Here is a 17,909-nt window from a genome sequence, read left to right on the forward strand (position 1 = left end):
GATGGCGGTTGCCATGGCTCTGGCCGCGTGGGCAAGCATGTTGACCGGTAGTGGCTTATGCTGTCCCTTGTGTGCTTCCTTGATGGCCGAGACCATCCACCAGGCTATAGAGGCCTTAGATGCCTGATACCCCAGTCTTGATCTGCCGGAGGTGACAAACAGTGCGTCTGACTTGCGGAAGACCTTGGTCCTGTCCAAGTAGAATTTTAGTGTATCACACTAGTGGTAGCCGCCTATCAAAGTTAAGACATTCTATACATTTGGTATGTAATTGGTTGTATTTAGATTGGTGGTGTTGTCAGGGATACACCATTGATTCATACTCGTGATGTACTCTAAGAAACCCCTAGAGTACAAACAAAACCAGTAAATTGTTTTGTGAAGGTATATTCTGTATAATTAAGAGAAACAATTTTTATTATTGATGGTGCAATTTTATTACACATGACTTCCCTTATCAAGACAGCTAAATATTAATTACGTTGTCCTGGTGTAAAGGAAGAGCAAAGAACAAAAAACAAGGAAAGGGGGCTTTAAACAGTAGTTGAGCATAGGTCTCAGGTCTGTTCTACAGTTAAAGGAATCAAAATACAAAGAAAGAAAAAGTGATTCAATTATAGTGCTAGACTTTAAACCAATGTCTGCTTCACATCATCTCTTGAATGAAAAGTTCTTTATGTAAATCAGCAGAGGCATCAGTGGTTAGAAATACATTTTCATCAAGTTTCAAAAAGGTGCCCCATATAAAGCTGTAACAAGAGCAGAGCAGGACAGACTGGTGAATTTTAGTAAATAGTGTACATTTATATATAGGTCAGGAGCATATGTCCTTGGAATGTCAATTTAGGTCCTATATAGTTGTACACTGATTTTAGTTCTATTGATGACCAATCCTCGGTCTACGTCAGGAACATAGAATTCCCAAAGATGTAAAAGGGGTCCACAGTGGGGGTACTGGACCCTAGGACGTTTCGGTTTCCAGGGTAGGTGCCTTCTTCTGGGCCAAAAGACGATTGTGTCTCCCTATGGTTGGTAAACACAAATAAAGGGGGAATATTAGAAACTCACAGGGTGTCCTGTACCAAAAGGTGGTAACAATGTGAACTATACAGTTGAAGTACTGTATAGCTAAAAGAGAGTGTGCCTCTCATTAAAAACAACAATAAAAGAACAAACCAACCTTGAGCTTGGTTCCGGGAGGGAGGAGGGTAATGAATCCTTATGGTAATGTTGTGTCCAAATAATCAGGAGCGGGTAGTATAAAGCAGGGCCCTTGGGTGGGGTTGTAAAACAGGGCCCGCTGTGCATCTGGAAAAAACCAAGATGTGGGTCAGAGCAAGTAGGTACCTTTGTGGGAGATAGACTAGAAGTGAGCCAAGGAAAACGGTAGGCCAAGTTCTTACCTAATAATGCAGTAGGGCTGTGAGGCGTCCTCTAGGGATTATTCGTGGTGTTGCCCCTAAGGAGCCCCAGATGGGTTGAGGTCAGCGGGAGACGGGGCTCAGCACAGGTTTGTTGTGGGGCTGCAGATGTGGGAATTACCCCTTTGGATGAGGATAGGAGGTGAATGCTATGAGGGAGAAAAAAAGGCAAATAATGGCATGTCAATTTGTGCCGTACAATCAGGTATGCTAAAGCAAAAAAGGTATGAGTGGAGCGGGAAACAGGAGCGAAATCGCTGCCCTCCGTTAGCGTGTCTTACCTCTGAGTGCGAGCGGAGCGTTGCGAAGTCAAAGCTGCCGTGCTCGATTGAGGAGGAAAGCTGTATAGCTAATGAGCTAGGTGTACGCGCATGCTCGGTGTACTCAGACACTGCTCCGAGGCGCATGCTAAGATGTCTGATGCATTCGGTGTTGGTATAGCAATTTTTGTGAAGACAATGGGAACCTCACATAGAAGATGTGTTGAAGCAGGTAAGTATAGTAGGCAAGTAGAATTCTAGGGCATGCCTGACATCTAGGAAGTGCAGAACTCTGAGCCTCATCCTTAGGTTCAGCAAAAAACGTAGGCAGCACTATCTCTTCGTTGAGATGGAAAGGTGAAGGCACCTTCGGTAGGAATGCTGGGCGAGTCTGCAGGACTACCTTATCCTTGTGCAAAGTAGTATAGGGCTCTGAGGCGACTAGCGCCTGGATTTCGCTGACTCTGCGAGCCGAAGTGAGGCCGACTAGCAAGGCCGTCTTAATGGTGACCAGCCTGATGTCCGTGGACGCCATTGGCTCAAATGGTTTGTGCGCCAGGGCACCCAGGACTACGCTGAGGTCCCATACAGGGTGTGGCCTCTTGATGGGCGGTTAGAGTCTGGCGAGGCCCATCAAATGCTTCTCGACTATTGGGTTGGAAGAGGAGAATACCTCTTCCTATGATAAGTGCGGCAGGTGTCCACCTACACGCATGAGTGGGTGAGGTGCGCCGAGAAGGAGAGCTTGTCGTCCAGCGTACATGCAAGGGGGTTGATATCCTTAGAGTCTGCCCACTGACAGAACCTGGTCCACTTGCTCCTAACTGGGTCCTGGTAGCCTTGCTCCTAGCGCCCTTATGATCTCTAGATTAGCCTGGGAAAGGCTGAGGTGCCCTAGTGTGACTTGCTCAGGAACCACGCTGTGAGGGCTGGTTTCGGTGGCACGGGATGGAGGACCCTGCCCCCCTGTTGCGCCATAAGATGTGCTGGGCCCGTCGGAAGACGAATGGGTGGTAGCAGCTCCGGGAACCATGGCCTGGCTGGCCACCATGGAGCTATCAGAATGAGGCTGAGGTGGCGAGACTCCTTGATCTTGCATATCACCCTGCGGATCAGCGGTGTGGGCGGAAAGGCATGTGCTGTCATGCCGTTCCACTGAATCTGAAATGCGTCGCCCAGGAAGCCGGGGCCATGTCCCTGCCAGGACACAACTGTTGGCACTTCTTGTTGTCCCAGGAGGCAAAGAGGTCCACCTGGGGATGTCCCCACCTGCTGAAGCTCTCCTGCAGCACAAGGTCGTTCAGTTGTCACTCGTAACTGTCCGCCCTCAGTCTGCTGAGCGTGTCGCCTCTAGGTTGGATTCCCCCGGAAGGTGGACGGCCGTGAGGTAGATGTTGTTCTCCAGGGGCCATTCCCACATGCTGACTGCCAGTCTGCACAGTGGAGGGGATCTGGTACCTTCCTGCTTGTTGACATAGAACATGCTGGTCGAGTTGTCTGTCTAAATGAAGACGACCTTGCCCCCGATAACCGGAAGGAAGGCTCTGAGCGCTAGCCAGATGGCCTTTAGTTCTAGCCAATTGATGGGGTACTCCTGCTCCTGCCGAGGCTAGGTGCCATGAAGGCAGTGGTTGTCCAAGGTGGCCCCCCCATCCCTCGAGAGAGAGGAGTCCGTAGTGATGGTTGACCTGTGGGGTAGGTTGCCGGAAGGGCTTGCCCGTGCGCAGGTTCTAGTCCGTGGACCACAATGTGAGGTCCGGGTGGAGAGAAGGAGGAACCTTTATCATCTCCGCCTGAGAGCTCTGCTCCTGGTTCCATGATGCTGCAAAGTACAGCTGTATCCTCCTCAACTGGAGTCTCGTGTGGGGGTCGGCCAATAGGACCGCTGCCATGACACCAAGTAGGTGTTGGTACCACCAGGCCGCTGTCATCTCTCTGCTGAGGAAGTGTGCAGTGGCCCTCCTGACGGCCGTGATATTGTCCTCCTAAGCAAAAACTCTCTTGGAGCAAGTGTCCCAGATGAGCCCCAAGAAGGTCAGTCTCTCCGTAGGTTGCAGCTGCAACTTCTTGAGATTGAGCGAAAAGCCCAGATCGTGTAGTGTGTTCATAAAAGCATGGGAAATGAGGTGCACCGCTTCCGGAGAGGGCGCCCTGACGAGCCAATCATCGAGATACGCTTAGATGTGGTGACACTGGGCCATGAGGAGGGCCGCCACTGAGTTCAGCAGTCTGGTAAAGACACTGTGGGCCGAGTTGAGGCCGAAGGGAAGCACCTTGTATTGGAAATGGTAGCCCATGATTCTGAATCATTGTAAAGAACAATGATGCTCCCAAATCGGGACATGTAGGTACGCGTCCTTCAGGTCCAGGGAGCACATCCAGTCTCCCCTGCACAGTGTCTCCACTATAAGCGCTGGCGTAACCATCTTGAATTTTTGTACAGGTAGGGAGAGGTTGAAAAGGTCCAGCAGAACTCTCAGGCCAGCCTGGTTCTTTTTCTGAATGGCAAAGATCCTGGAGTAGAAGCCCAAGCCTCGCTGGGAGGCTGAGACTTCCTCCACTGCCTGGCTCTCGACGAGCGACCGGATCTCCGCCAAAATAGTTGCTGTCCCAACCTGTGGGAGTGGAGGGGAAGAGGGAGGAGAGGCAGGGACAGGTAGATGGTACCCAGTGGAAACTACGGAGAGGATCCAGGGGACAGCAAAATTCTGGCACCAGAAGTGTGCATGAAGAGCAAGTCTGCCCCCCCACTGGAGACACGTGGACCCGGAGGGGCGCGTCCTGCCTCATTTCCCTCTGAGGATGTTGCAGAGAAGGGGGACTGGAAAAAGCCCTTACTCCACCCTCCCTTTTTGTTGCTTTCCCTGATGTTGGGTCGGCGAACGGTCCGGCTGCCTGGACCTCTGCTCTTGGAATCTGCAAAACCCTCCATATATGCGCCCCTTGTCCGAGCGCTGCTGTGACTGGGTGTACGCTTTGGGCGTGGTCTTTGTAAGGATGGATAAAGACTTTGCTGCTTGCGAGCTGTGTTTTTTTATCCAGCTCCCTGTCCGTGGTGGAGTGGAAGAGGTCACTTCCCTCGAACGGCAGGTCCAGAATGCGCTCCTGGACATCCAGGTTGAACTTAGAACTTAGAAGCACAGAGCCAGAGGTGTCAATGTGGGCCACGGTGGACTTCATGATGTCTGTGCCACCATTTTGGCCTCTGCCAGTCCCGTCTTGAATCGTGATTGGCTCTGTACCAGAAGCTCTAGGAGGAAGTCTGTGTCGTGTTGCTTGGCTCCTTGGGCCCAGCCTCGTCAGGACTCTTGAGTGTGGATCATGAGGCATAGCCTGCACCACAGATTGAGACCTGGTAGACGTATCGCCTTCGACAGAGTTTCCGGTAGTGCTGCGTATAGGCGCCCCCTCAGACATGTTGCCGTTACTAGGGCATGGCCCCTTGGGTTAAGACCCGGTAATAAAACCTTCCAGTCCATCAGCACTGTCACCGGGAGGATCAACTGACCCCTCGGCCTGACGGCCGGTAGCTGGAATAGCCTCGGTGCTCGTGTTGGGATGACAACCTGAAAGGTTCCTCCCGCGCAGGCAAGTCCTTGGAAAGGAGTCTCCCTTGTGGTTTGCGCTGGAGAAGAGTGGCCCGATGTTTGAAGAAGTCCTTCAGGTCCTCTGGAGACCACCTCTGGAAGAGCTCCCTCCACCTGGCTAGTCTGTTCTTCAGAGACCTCGAAGAGAGCATGTCACATGCGGTACAAGCTTGCCAGTCGTAGTCGGGGCCAAGGCAACGGAGGCAAAGGGCGTTGGGGTCTGAAGTCGGAAAGAGTCCTTTGCAGGATCGACACCTGCTGAACGCTGTTGAAGTCAACATGTGCCCGGGAGGAGCGTGACGTCGGAGGACCGAGTACCTGAATGAAAAAAGACAAAAAGACAGAAGTAGAAGTATCCGCATGTGGAATTACATGGCCAAAGCCAAACCCAGGAGCGCTGGTGAATTCAGCCCGTTCCCGTCGATACGGAAAAGGGGACTGAGGTGTGGCACCGGCCGGCGGAGTTAGGGCAGCGCATGCTCCCAGGGCCACACCCACGTGCATCACTAAATTTAAAGGGGAAGAAGGTTTTTTCTGGTGAAAAAAGGTTCTGTCTCCCGTCCCTAGGAAGGGACGCCCATGCAGTATGGAGGAAAGGGGACAGGATGTAAAAGTACACAGCATACTACGATGGCTCCGTGCAGGATATCGGATAACTGATGGAGAATCCGAGCTCTGTCAAAGGCAAATGGTTTCCACATTGTGCTGGTTTGCCAGCGCTTGACAGCAGGAGCAGAAGAGCCAAAAGTCCATATAGGGATCGACGTGGATCCCCTTGAGGCGCAGGTGTGCCACCACCGGTGATTAACACTTCTGAACATCCTTGGTGCTGACTTTAGGCTGAAAGGCAGGCCCTTGAACTTATATTGCCACCCCAACTCCACGAAGAGCAGGAACCTCTGATGCTTTGGATGAATGGTGACGTAAAAGTAGGCATCGTCCTGGTCCAATGTCGCCAGGAAATCCCTTTCCTCCAGCTGTCCGAGCATGTGCTGCAACATTACCATCCTGAACTTTTGTGATTTCAAGTACTTGTTGAGGTGTCTTAAGTAGGTGTGTCCCTAACGAAGAACGTCCAGCACCCATTTGTCCATGTTGATGGTCTTCCGCTCATTTACAAAATTCGCTATTCGCCTGCCCACTGGGTTGCTATGGTGGGGGCCCAGATCCACGGCCGGTTCAGGCCTGCTTGCCTATCGGAGTCGAGACCTGCGGGCGATGACTACGCTGTCCTCTGCCATTGTATGCCTGCCAGCAGCAAGCGTAGGCCTCCCGAGTCGTGGAGTGCGAGGGTTGACGATAGGGGGTGTTATACCCCTTGGAGAACCTTCCAGACTTCCCTCTCGAGGACCGAAAGCAACGACCTCCGCTGTTGCAATGTTCCCAGCGAGCATGCTATATCCATGTCTGTTTTAATCATCTGGAGAAACGCATCCACGGTCTTGCCAAAAAGGTTGCCCCCCATCAAAGGGCATGTCAAACACCTTGGACTGGACATCTGCCCTGAAGTTACTACAGTAACTTGCTGCCATTCAGTGTTTGGGTTTTCAACATCTCTAGCTAAATAAATTGGTGTTCAATCACTCAGTGGGTGAAGAAGAAAATGCAGAGTGGATGACCGAGAAGCACCACCAATGGCAGCCTTCTCAGAATATTCGAAAATAACGTGTATTTATCCTGAGGGGGGCACATGTCATTATAGACAGACAATGCAAACATAGTGTTTGTGACATCTTTTTCAAAATCAACACACCCAAGCCAAATAGACTTCGGGACAACAGCATGAGAATAACAAAGTTCTTCTGCTTAATCGAAAGATATAGGGCCGCAATATGCCTATCACCCATTGAATAATTTCAAAGAGAAAAAACCCTTTTGATACAGGTCTTTTAGAAACGATTCCAACAGGGAAGCAAGAGATCTATCTAGTTTTAAATGTTCTAATTTCACTCACTTTCTTTATTGTTAAAATAATTATGTTTTCAAATGACTTATTTCACCTTGTGCTTACAAGATGTACTTTCAGATATCCCTGGTGGTGAGGTGTTAATCTTGTTGTGTGTGAATGCACAAACATATTTGCAACTACATGAGGTTACAAATGCAGAAGGAATTTTGAAATTACAAGTAAACACCCACCTGGAGATGGTCTCTTCAGGTAGAGACTTATCCTGTTGTGGCTCATTTTGCTCATCTGCAGCTGCTGTGCAACTGTCATCATCCCTCAGTCTACTAATACTATGGCATGAGATTAAATGTGGAGAGAAGGAGAGCTCCTGAATACGCGAGAGAACAATGTCTTCAGTTGATTGGGATATAAGGACTCTTAAAATGGCAAGGATTCCTGATATCCAAAGTTGAACAGTTGTTACTGAGGCCTGGGGACAGAAATTAATAGAAGAGATACTTTACATTTGTAAAAAAAAAAACACGCATGTGATAGATCAGTACTTGAGCTCTAGTTGGGCATTTAAAAAAAAAACAAAGCATAGAATTTATCATGAAATTTGCATGAAATAGATCATTTAACTAAGGTTCTGGTTATAACGTCAGCAGCAACGGCCATAACTGTAACACAATCCTTTATATCTCACTTACCATCGTAACAGGAGTAATAAACATACTTCTCAAGAGCATGTCCACTGGCCGGAGGGACGAAGGGGCTAATATTTCAAAGAGTGTATTTAATACTCCCAACGCTTCATGGGAATCAATATGCATCTAAAGACAAACAAAGATCAAGAAAAGATATTACACTTAGTATTATACTTCGAGACAACTGCAAAAATCAAACAAACAGTCATTGTGGTGTAATCAGAAATTGGGAGCTACGCATACAGATTTATTCACTACTACAGATATTCTTATTCTTAGGTTTTGCTGATTTTCAATAGTTATTGAACACCTTCAGTAGGGGCCCTCCCACATTTAATCCAAACAGAGGGTACTAAAACAAGGCGGGATGTATCAAAGCTAGGTCCTTTCCAGCTCCTCTTTGCTCGCTGTTCGGCCTTTTCCCCCCATTCTTTATATCAATTTTGGCAGAGTTGCTACAGTTAAAAAGTGTGTGGGTGAAGAAGAATCAGGGTAGAAGATGTGAGATGAATGAATGATAGGGCTACGGTGGGGATGCCAACTTTTTATATTGCCTCAAGGTCGTAATCAGATCAACACTCTTTACGACTCTAGATGCATTTGCTGGCTTCATCCCTTCAGCAGAATCATGACGCCAATTCTCTTTTAATGTGACAATGCTGGGAAACTTTCCTTGTATCTTTTCCTTTTGAAGTTCCTCCCTGAACATCCATGTGTTGCTATACCGCCCAGGGCTACGACAGCTTTGCCAGATCCGTCTTACCTTTCCAAGCAGCCCCTCAGTTTTTGTCCTCCAACCCACACCACAGCATATTGCAACTCCTATGCCTTTCAGCCACATCACCAGTGTATCTTTCTGGTATTTAAAACATTCGCCTAGAAGGAGACGAACATTTTCCCGTCGGCGTATTCACCCTCCCACAGATCATGGGCCTCATTTGGACTCTGGCGCTAAACCATGGTGCTATTAGAACCATGGTCCATGCCAGAGTCCGCCATGGTGGAATGGGGAATTACCACCCTATTCCGAGGTTGGTGGGGCGGTAATTCCCCATGCCGCCATGGACCTTCCCCATTCCCATTTTTGCCCCTAGGGCTCAATGGGAATGGGGAAGGCGCCAATTACGGTACCGCAAATTGCGGTACCGTAATTAGCACCAAGGTCCCTTTGCGGGTCCCTACTTTAACGGCTGGTTTTACCAGCCGTTAAGGTCGGGTCCCGCAAAGGGACCTCGTAATTAGGCGCTAGGTGTTTAACGGCACCGCAGCCTTTTACCGCGCCGTTAAACACTTAGCGCCTGGGTCATAATGAGGCCCTGTGTCTTCAGAAAAGCTTTACCCAGCACAGGGGTAGTCCAGTGCTGTGTCCATTTGCTTTGAAGTCCTGACCCAAACGATCTGGATGGGGCGTCAGCAGCAGTACATATAGAGCAGATCATGCCCCGCCATATCAGTTTCACTCGGAGGGAATCACAAAAACAAAAAGAATTGTCAAGCTCTTTACATGTGCGGCTGGATGGGAGGGCGATGAGCAATTTATTCTTCTAATGGATTGCATCTTTCCATAGATTTCCCATCTAAGAAAAACTCCCAGAGCAGTACAACCCAAATTGAGGATGGAAGCGAGTGAAGACCATAGTCTCGCACCGATAAGGTTTGTAACACAGCACTTCCAAAATTGGCACCTTAGCCCGAATGAGAATCGAAGCAGAAATGCTTTGAAAAATTATGAAACAAAGCCCAAGTAGTTGCTCAACACATTTCCAGTGCAGGTACACCACTGTGCAAGGCAGATATTGCTGCTAGATCTCTAGTAGAATGTGCCAAAAGCTCAACTCATTATCGGACAGTCCACAACATTCAGAAATCCATAACACTATCCCTGTGAAAGAGTTTGCTTGCTCCAGTATCGTTACAGCGAAAGATATGAACTAATCCTCTGACCAGATACCCACCTAAAAGGTAACCATCACCGACAACAACCAAAGGGAACAGGTACGAAGGGGCTCAAAACGGACCCCCATTATAAACTTTAAAACAAGATTTTGGTCCCACACCGGAAAAACAAATTGGCATTGGTTAACATGTTCACAAATCCTCTGAAAAACTGCATGACAGTTGGAATTGCAAAAGAGGAGCTCTGTTCCGGCATCTTCTTAAATACTGAAATGGCAGCCAGTTAACATTTTACTGTGTCAATTTGTAGGCCCTGTTGGGCCAGATAAAGTAGAAACTTCAGCGCCACACATGTGGAGCAAAATAACCGGTTCAAATCCCAATCTCTGTACCAAGACAATACATTTCCCGTCGACAGCTATAAATGGCCTTTGGGCATGCTATCAGGTAGATACAAGAACCTCCATGACTTCTTCCAATAGGTACAAGATCTATGTCTCAGCAGCCACGACAGGGAGAAGATGATCAACCTCATCGAAAGACGCTGAGGAGAACAGATTTAGTTTAGTTTAGTTTATTGATTTGTATTGCGCACCAGACCCGAGGGTATGAGGGCGCATGAGCAGCATGGTTATTCAAAGCTTGGTTACAGGTTGCTTATACATTGCATTACATATTTATAGTGAGACAATGAGGACATGAATACAGTTTGGCAGGAAGGAGATAATGCAGTACATATATTTAAAGAGTTACATATATTTTACAAATTTACATATAAGCATACAAAGCGGAAAGCAGCCGTGTGGTGTTAGAGGTGTTAATGGTCCGTGTTCTTTATCCAATGAATGTAGTTGCGTCTAAAATGTGAGTAAGGTTGGGGTGTTCTGAGAGATGTTGGTAAGGAGTTCCAGTGTTGAGGTGCTTTGACCTGGAAGCTGTTGCCGCCCATTTTGGTGCGTTTGAACCTGGGGACAATGAGCAGGTTGGCGTTGGAGGTTCTGGTGGGTCTGTTGGCGGTGTGTTTGCGTATTCTGTCTGCCAGGTAGCGTGGGGAAACGTTGTTCAGGCATTTGTGGGTGAGCGATGCTACTTTAAGCAGGATTTTGTCTGTTGTGCTGAACCAGTTATGGGATTTCCTGATATTGGAAATGTGTTCCCTCCTGGGAATGTTGAGCGCTGTCCTAAGAGCGTTGTTTTGAAGCGTCTGAATTTTGTTGGTGATTTGCTTGCTGGCTCCTATGTAGAGGGCATTACAATAGTCCAGTTTGGATAATACCAGGGCTCTGGCTAGTGTAATGCAACTCTGGGTGGAAAGGAAGGGTTTGGCTGCTCTTATAAGCTTACATGTGTAGGCCGTGGAGGATGCCATCGAGCTAACCTGTTTGTGGAAGGTTAGGGAGGAGTCGAGGTATATTCCTAGAGTTTTCACTTCTTTGGAAACCTTGATTAGGTTCCCATCTAGGATGAAGTTAGCGTAGTTGTGGTCGAGTTTGGTTAGATTGGAGGTGGAACCAAGGATGATGAGTTCAGTTTTGTCATCATTCAGGCATAGACTGTGCGAAGCCATCCATGCCTGGATGATGAGATACACCTTGTTCACCAAGGCCAAATCCTGGTTGTAATCTCCCGTCAACGGGATGAGGATCTGTGTATCATCGGCGTAGTTGGTGTAGGTGATACCCAGGCCATCTAGATCGTCAAACAGGGGCTTCGTGAACACGTTGTACAGAGTGGGGGAGACGCAAGAGCCCTGTGGGACTCCACACGTGATGGGGATGGGTTCGGCGGCGGCGGCAGAGGAGAAGACACGCATAGATCTGTTGTTGAGGAATGACTCAATCCAGCTGATGGCTTCTTGGGAGAAGTGGGCAGCTGAGTCTAAATGATTGCATAGGATTTTATGGTCAACTAGGTCAAACGCTGCGGAGAGGTCTAGCAAGAGTAGTAATGCAGTTTTCCCGTTGTCTCTAAGGGCGTCTATTTGGGCTTTCAGGTCTATCAGGGCGGTTTCAGTCCCATGTAGGGGTCTGAAGCCTGATTGTCTTATGCCTAGGAGATGGTCATATCGAGGAGATCACAGTACCAAGAGATGAATCTGTGCGATCAATGCGTAAAAAAAAAATTACCGAATCAGGACGTGGCAGAGCAGCTAGCGGAGCAGATACATCTGCTGGGTGCTCCCTCAGCCTGGGCCGTAAACCCCTTTTTTCCTCACTGGAGAACTTCCCCTGTGCACCCATATGGAGGTGAAAATGTGGGTGATCTGCCCCTGAACCCTCCAACCCTCCAGTACTCAGCCGACATAAAAGCATTCTGATCGAAAGACCCGAAAATCTCGGCCCGCTTCACTGGCACGACCCACATGCCCAAGATGGCAGCGGGCTGCTGGTCTCTTTGCTTATACACAGCGGGACGGCAGTTAAGAGGGGCGCTCCTCTGGCCCGGGGGTGTCATTTCAGCAGTGGGACCTCAATTGATGACCCCAATGGAGAACTGTGGGGTCCTTGGGAACATTAGCCACCCTCCTGCCACAGTGTTGAACGAAGTGGCGCTGGGCGGAAAAGAGCCGTCAGCACTCACGCACTGGTGCAGGGGCATGGTGGGGAGAGTCTGGACCGGCCACTGTTATTATGGTGATCTTGTGGGACTTGGGGGACTGGGACATCGGCCAGTGCTCCCCCCCCCCACAAGCCCTCAAACAGCAGTGGAGCTGTTCCCAGGTTGCTCTGGAGAGCTGGGTGTGGGTGCTAGCCCCTCCCCCATCCTACTCCCAACGAAGTATAGAAAGCCATGAGAAAGCGCAGAGCCAGTCAGGAGGCCCTGGTGAGGTGAAACGTGTAACACTGGGGAGTGATGGAAGTGAACCCCGGGCGAAAAAGATTATAACCAGAACCCAGGTCCCGGAGCGACAGATCGTGACATACAGGTGTGATCCCCATTCTGGATTATTTGGGGGGAGTAAGGGGAGGATAGCTCAGAGGCAACACGTTTCTATTTGGAGCAAGACAACCCGGCCCAACACAGGTTCGAATCCTGATCACGCGCTTAGAAACCACTTGCTGGTATTAAGCGCATTATAAATAAACAATAAAAGACATTTAAAAAAGAAATTCCTGTGCACAGCAAGCCACGTGGTCTCCAGACAGGGGTGGCAAATGCAGACAACACACGCCAAAGAAGGAGAACGCTGATAGCCGCAGCTTAACAGCCCTGACGCCCGGCAGCAGAGAAGAGAGCAATACACTCAGTCTATGGCGAGTAAGCACTAGCGAGCTCAACTAGCATTGGAGACCTTAAAGTGAAAGCTACTACTCCGCTGTCCCTGAAAACTGACTGGGAAGCGCAGGGGCTGAAGCAGGGGTAGCGCTGATTATTGGGTGACTAGAGGAGAGCCTGGTAGTGATGATTGATATGGCGCCCCCCATCTTCACTTACTAAGAGAGCCCCCGGAAGAAGAACTGGTGGGCGGTGAACCTCGTCACACAGGGGAACTTGCCTGGGCAACTGTGCAGTGTGACTGTTATTTTCTGGCTAGAGACAATGGCGTCTGGCCGAGGAAAATCGAGAGCACCAAACTCGGGAAACATTAAGCAAGTGTCGGCTTCCCAAGAGGGGGTCGTGAAGAAACCTCAACAAGTCAGTGCACAGATCCACACCCCAGCCTCGCCGCCTTCACTGGGATACCCCCTGAACACCGGCCACAAAGGATGATATTAAAGCCATACTGGCGGACCTGAAAACTGAAAACTGACCTTACCCAAGAAATACAGGGGCGAATCGACAAATTGGCAGGGACGGTCAAGGATTTACAAGCTTGCACATCTGAAGCAGAATCGCTAATAACGGAACTGGAAGACAAGGCAGCAGAACAGGCTCACAAGCAAGCAGTGCTGTCGGAGAGTATGGAAACCTTAGAACAACGGCTCGAGGCGTGGCTGTCAGACAGGAGGATCCGAGAATCGCTCGAGGCAAAACAACATCAGGATACAAGGCATCCCTCCGCAGGTGCAAGATCCAGAACTACCTGCCTACGTCGAGGCTCTGCGGCACACCTTAATAAACCTTCCAGATGGCGAGGAGTTGGTCCTCGTCCAGACGCACAAGGTTTACACAACGTTCCAGATCAAGAACACTCTATGCCCGGCTGTGCTCACAATTTCTATGGCCAGAAGGAACGGATGATGAAGGAAGCCGATACACTTTCATTGGTCAGATTTCATGATGTTTCAGTGCTTTTCGCAGGTCACACTGCACAGACTTAAGAAATTGAAGTGAAAGGGACAAAATATGTTGTGACAAATTGTTAGGCAGAATTATATGCAGTACCCTTTGGGAACACCACACACAATTAAGACTACAAGTGATAGTACAAATTAATCTTTGGTACAAACCTGTACTACACAGTTAAAGTGGTAGAGATGGCTGAGCAGCCAGACTTATTTCAAGAGTAAGTGAGCAGTATCAGATAGTTACACAAAGGACAGCAATTACTATGATTCAGGCAAACACTGACTCAAAGTTTTCAAGTACAAGAATATACATTTATTTCACTCTTCAGTTGTATAACATTACACTATTACAGTCTAAAAATCACACTCTTAATAAACCACACCACGTCCCTTAAATTCCAGACAAGTTAAGCTCACAAATGAAGTGGGAGCAAAATGGCAATCCAGCAATTTAAAAAGGGAAGGAAAGACAAAGATATTAGGAATTAAATCAAACCAACAGGTAACTCAGGGCAATTGAACAAGAGGAACTACAGTGATAGAATCAGGTAGAAAAGGCTTAAGGCCCAAGTCAATGGGTCAAAAGTCTTTTGCTCAAGATCACAAAGTTCAGGGTAGTTCGCGGTAAAGTTCGTGGCACGGTTTTCGGACGAGGTTGGTTGATAGAAAAGTTAGTTCAAAGAGAAGAGAAGGACAAGCCCTCGGATTGGAGAAAGATTTCAAACACTTCCACCGCTGTTGAACGAAACTATCAACCAGATTTGTACAGAACCTTAAAGCGGAGACGAAGCTGTAGCTGAGGCGGACGTTCCTGGTAGTTCCTGCATGCTCACGGTTCCTGAAGCGACTGTCGGACTGACAAGCAGTAGGAAGACTGGAGGATCCTGCACTACCCAGGGAAGAAACCAGCAGCAGAGCAAAGCAACCAATAAAAGGTGCGGTCCGTAAAACCCAATCAGGGTCCGACCTTCCTGGCGATCTGGCCCACTGTAGCTCTGTACAGCGAATTCGACCAGAGGAGGCGTCCTGGCTTGCAGTTTGGGTGAACTGGTTGGTTCCATCAGCTCAAGGGAAGAAGTTTCCTGGAGGATCTTCTGTGTAGTCAGATTCTGAAGATTCAGACCTGCAGCAGGGCTTCACCGGGTGGTTCAGTAGTTGTAGGGGTCCTCTTCCATCAGCTCCTCGTTGGTTCTTTCGTTCCACTGGTGACTCTGCCTTCCCATTCCCAGAGACCTGCTTTTTATGCAGGTTTCCCCTATTCATACAGCCTGGCTGTCAATCATACAGCATGGCTGTCAATCACACAACAGGGTGGCTGTCCTGGCAAGGACAGTCCCCTCAGCCAATCAAACAGGAGTGCGACTTGGGTTACCAAGTGAACCCATGGCAGGATCCGAAGATCACTTCCTTCACATCCTACCTACCTAGACTTTTAGGTGCCTTAAGGAGGGCTTCTGTGCAGAAGCCCGCGAAAAGACGGCGAACAAAGCAATCATCCCCGGATTGGCGCGTAGAGCAAAACACGAGAAAGACTAACAAAAAGAAATGGCGAATAAACCCAGTCGGAGCCTAAATAAAATGTATTTGGTAAAGCGGATTTAAGTTCGAGGCTAATATAATAGTCTGAAACAATACCATGGTTATATAAGATAACTGCGGTATCAAAGTTAGGGTAGTTACCACTGCCACCAGCCAAGTCTTGATGTAAAGTGAGCGGAACAATGCTCCAAGAGACACAGACAAAAAGTGATAAGAGTTAACATTTTCCAATACTCCATGTAAGATGGGGTGTACTGGGTCAGTGGTTTAAAGTGACTAAAATAAAGTTAATGGCAACTTGACCTTTTCTGGGGGACAGTAGTCAGCCCCAGAAAAATTGAGTCAGTGGGAAGTCTCAAAGACAACCCTGTGTCATTGAACTGAGGGTGCTGTGTAACACACATGAAAATATGAGGCCATGGAGTAGGTGAGGTTCCAGTGCTCAAGATCACACAAAAAGTGAAAACACACACAGCAAAACACATGTAAGAGTGGGAAAAAGGCTCACACTCTTACCAGGTGAAAAAAATAAATTCTAGAAATCCAGCAAAGTTGCTGAGGGACTCAGTAGGTAAGGGAAATCAGCCATTTATGAGAATTCTCCCTAACACGAATGAAGAGGTGGCAGCCCTGATGGAGGGGGACGATGTTAAAGAGGGTGAGAACCAAATTCACTCAGGTTTGGATGAGGCCTCGACCTTGCGGCCCCGTGGGGAAGAGCAAAAATAGGATGAGCAAGCCCAAAGCGCGCCCAGTCAGTGTTACCTAAAGGAAATGCCCAGCTGTGTGGTACAGCGCTCTGTTACCCATGACCCGGGTATGGAAAGGGAGAAGTGGTGGGCAAGATGGAAACAAAGTTGGGGCTGCTAGGCGGGGGGTGATTCGAAGATCAGATTCTCTAGCCTGAGTCTCATGTAAAAGGGTCAAAGTTGTTGGTAGAAGCTGTTCATGTAGGGGGGAGGATATGGAGGCGAGAGAGTGGGAAGGGTGAGGGAGGGGAGGGAGCCTGGGGTAAGCGGGAAATGTCTCCATGTGGAAGCACTCCATAATTTGGTTCAGAAATACCCGTAGAGGGGTGTTTATTGTTGGTTTGAAAGTGATTTTGTGGCCAGTTGTAGGGTTGTTGCACACCAGTGAGCTGACCGGTTCGGCTCACTGCCGGTACTGTGGAAGCCTAGTGGCAGAACTAATGTGACTATTGTGGGGTTATATATGGCCTGAACGACAATCAGGGGCAATTTGTCTGTGACCTTGTCCCGACCGTTCTGGGGTTTAAGGAGGGCGCAATGATGGTAGGGGGGGATACTTCAACTGCGTGGTTCACCCACAAATGGGCAAGCCTTCCCCAGCTTCGCAAACCAATCTCAGAAATTTCAGGGCAATCAAGAGCATGTTAAGGGAGCTAGAGCTACTTGAGGCCTGGCATTTCCACCCTCTAAACGAGCGAGACTATACGTTCCTATCTTCGTTACACAAATCCTTCTCTAGGATAGATCTGATTATGACCTCCAGAAGGAGGGCAAGGTTAGGTTTTCTTAGTATGGGCCTTTATTTTGACTAGAATGTCTTGTTTATTTTATGGTCGAGATAGATTTAGTTAAGCCAGTTAGTAATTTCACCAACCCCAGTAAACTACAAAATAAAGGTTTTAGAAAAGTGCATTTATTGTGTCTGTGTCTACTGTTGATACCATGCTCTCCTTACAACCTGGAACAGGGTGTGTCACAGCATTACCTCTGGCTGATACCCCATTCCTCACTGGCAGTGTCCAAGATGGCAGAGGTAAACTGCTAGGTTCAACCAGGGTACTGGGACATGGGTTTTAGGATGCTGGGCGTCTTGGTGGGTGGGACTGGGCCCTCTAATTCTGATGAACCCGGAATTTAGTCTGGCGGTGGGGATTTGCCCCTTTGAGAACTGGGAGGCTATGGGGAAACCGCCTGATGCAGGTTTATCTCCCCTCCACCACTGGGTTACAAATAGAGAGATAAGGAGACGAGAGAACCCAAAGGGATTGAGCTGCATTATCAGAAGTCCTTAACTCACAAGCGAACATCCACATTTTACAGACTCCCTATATGCCAAATTGGGAGACTGAACTGGTAGTCGACATACAACCAGACTATTGGTCATGTATCTGGGAAGGAGCCCATAAAGCATCACGAAGGAATGAAGGATTGTGGGTACAAGATGTCACTGAGCCAAATGCATGAAATTAACCCTGTTCTTTCGGACAGGTGTTGGAGGGGATCAAGGAACATTTGGTCCCTTGTGGTGGTCTTGCCCCCGATCTCCGCTGTATTCGAAGGAGATGCTCTCACACATTAGAGACCTTACAGAGGTGGCCCTTCCGCTGGATCCAGGAGTAATTGTCCTGGGTGA

General features: G+C 48.6%; 1 protein-coding gene across 4 annotated transcripts in view; it reads right to left on the reverse strand.

The window, feature by feature from the left end:
• Window positions 1-17,909, reverse strand: part of HTT (huntingtin) — a 2,905,635-nt gene that overhangs the window by 1,269,674 nt on the left and 1,618,052 nt on the right. For all 4 annotated transcript variants that reach the window (XM_069632055.1, XM_069632053.1, XM_069632052.1 and 1 more), the window contains 2 exons: window positions 7,867-7,989; window positions 7,408-7,646 (listed from right to left, as the gene is read on the reverse strand). In XM_069632055.1, the coding sequence (XP_069488156.1) occupies window positions 7,408-7,646; window positions 7,867-7,989 (362 nt within the window). The remainder of the gene's footprint in view (window positions 1-7,407; window positions 7,647-7,866; window positions 7,990-17,909) is intronic.

The sequence above is a fragment of the Ambystoma mexicanum genome, chromosome 6q, assembly GCF_040938575.1.
Source record: "Ambystoma mexicanum isolate Mex_15411 chromosome 6q, UKY_AmexF1_1, whole genome shotgun sequence".
NCBI lineage: Eukaryota > Metazoa > Chordata > Amphibia > Caudata > Ambystomatidae > Ambystoma > Ambystoma mexicanum.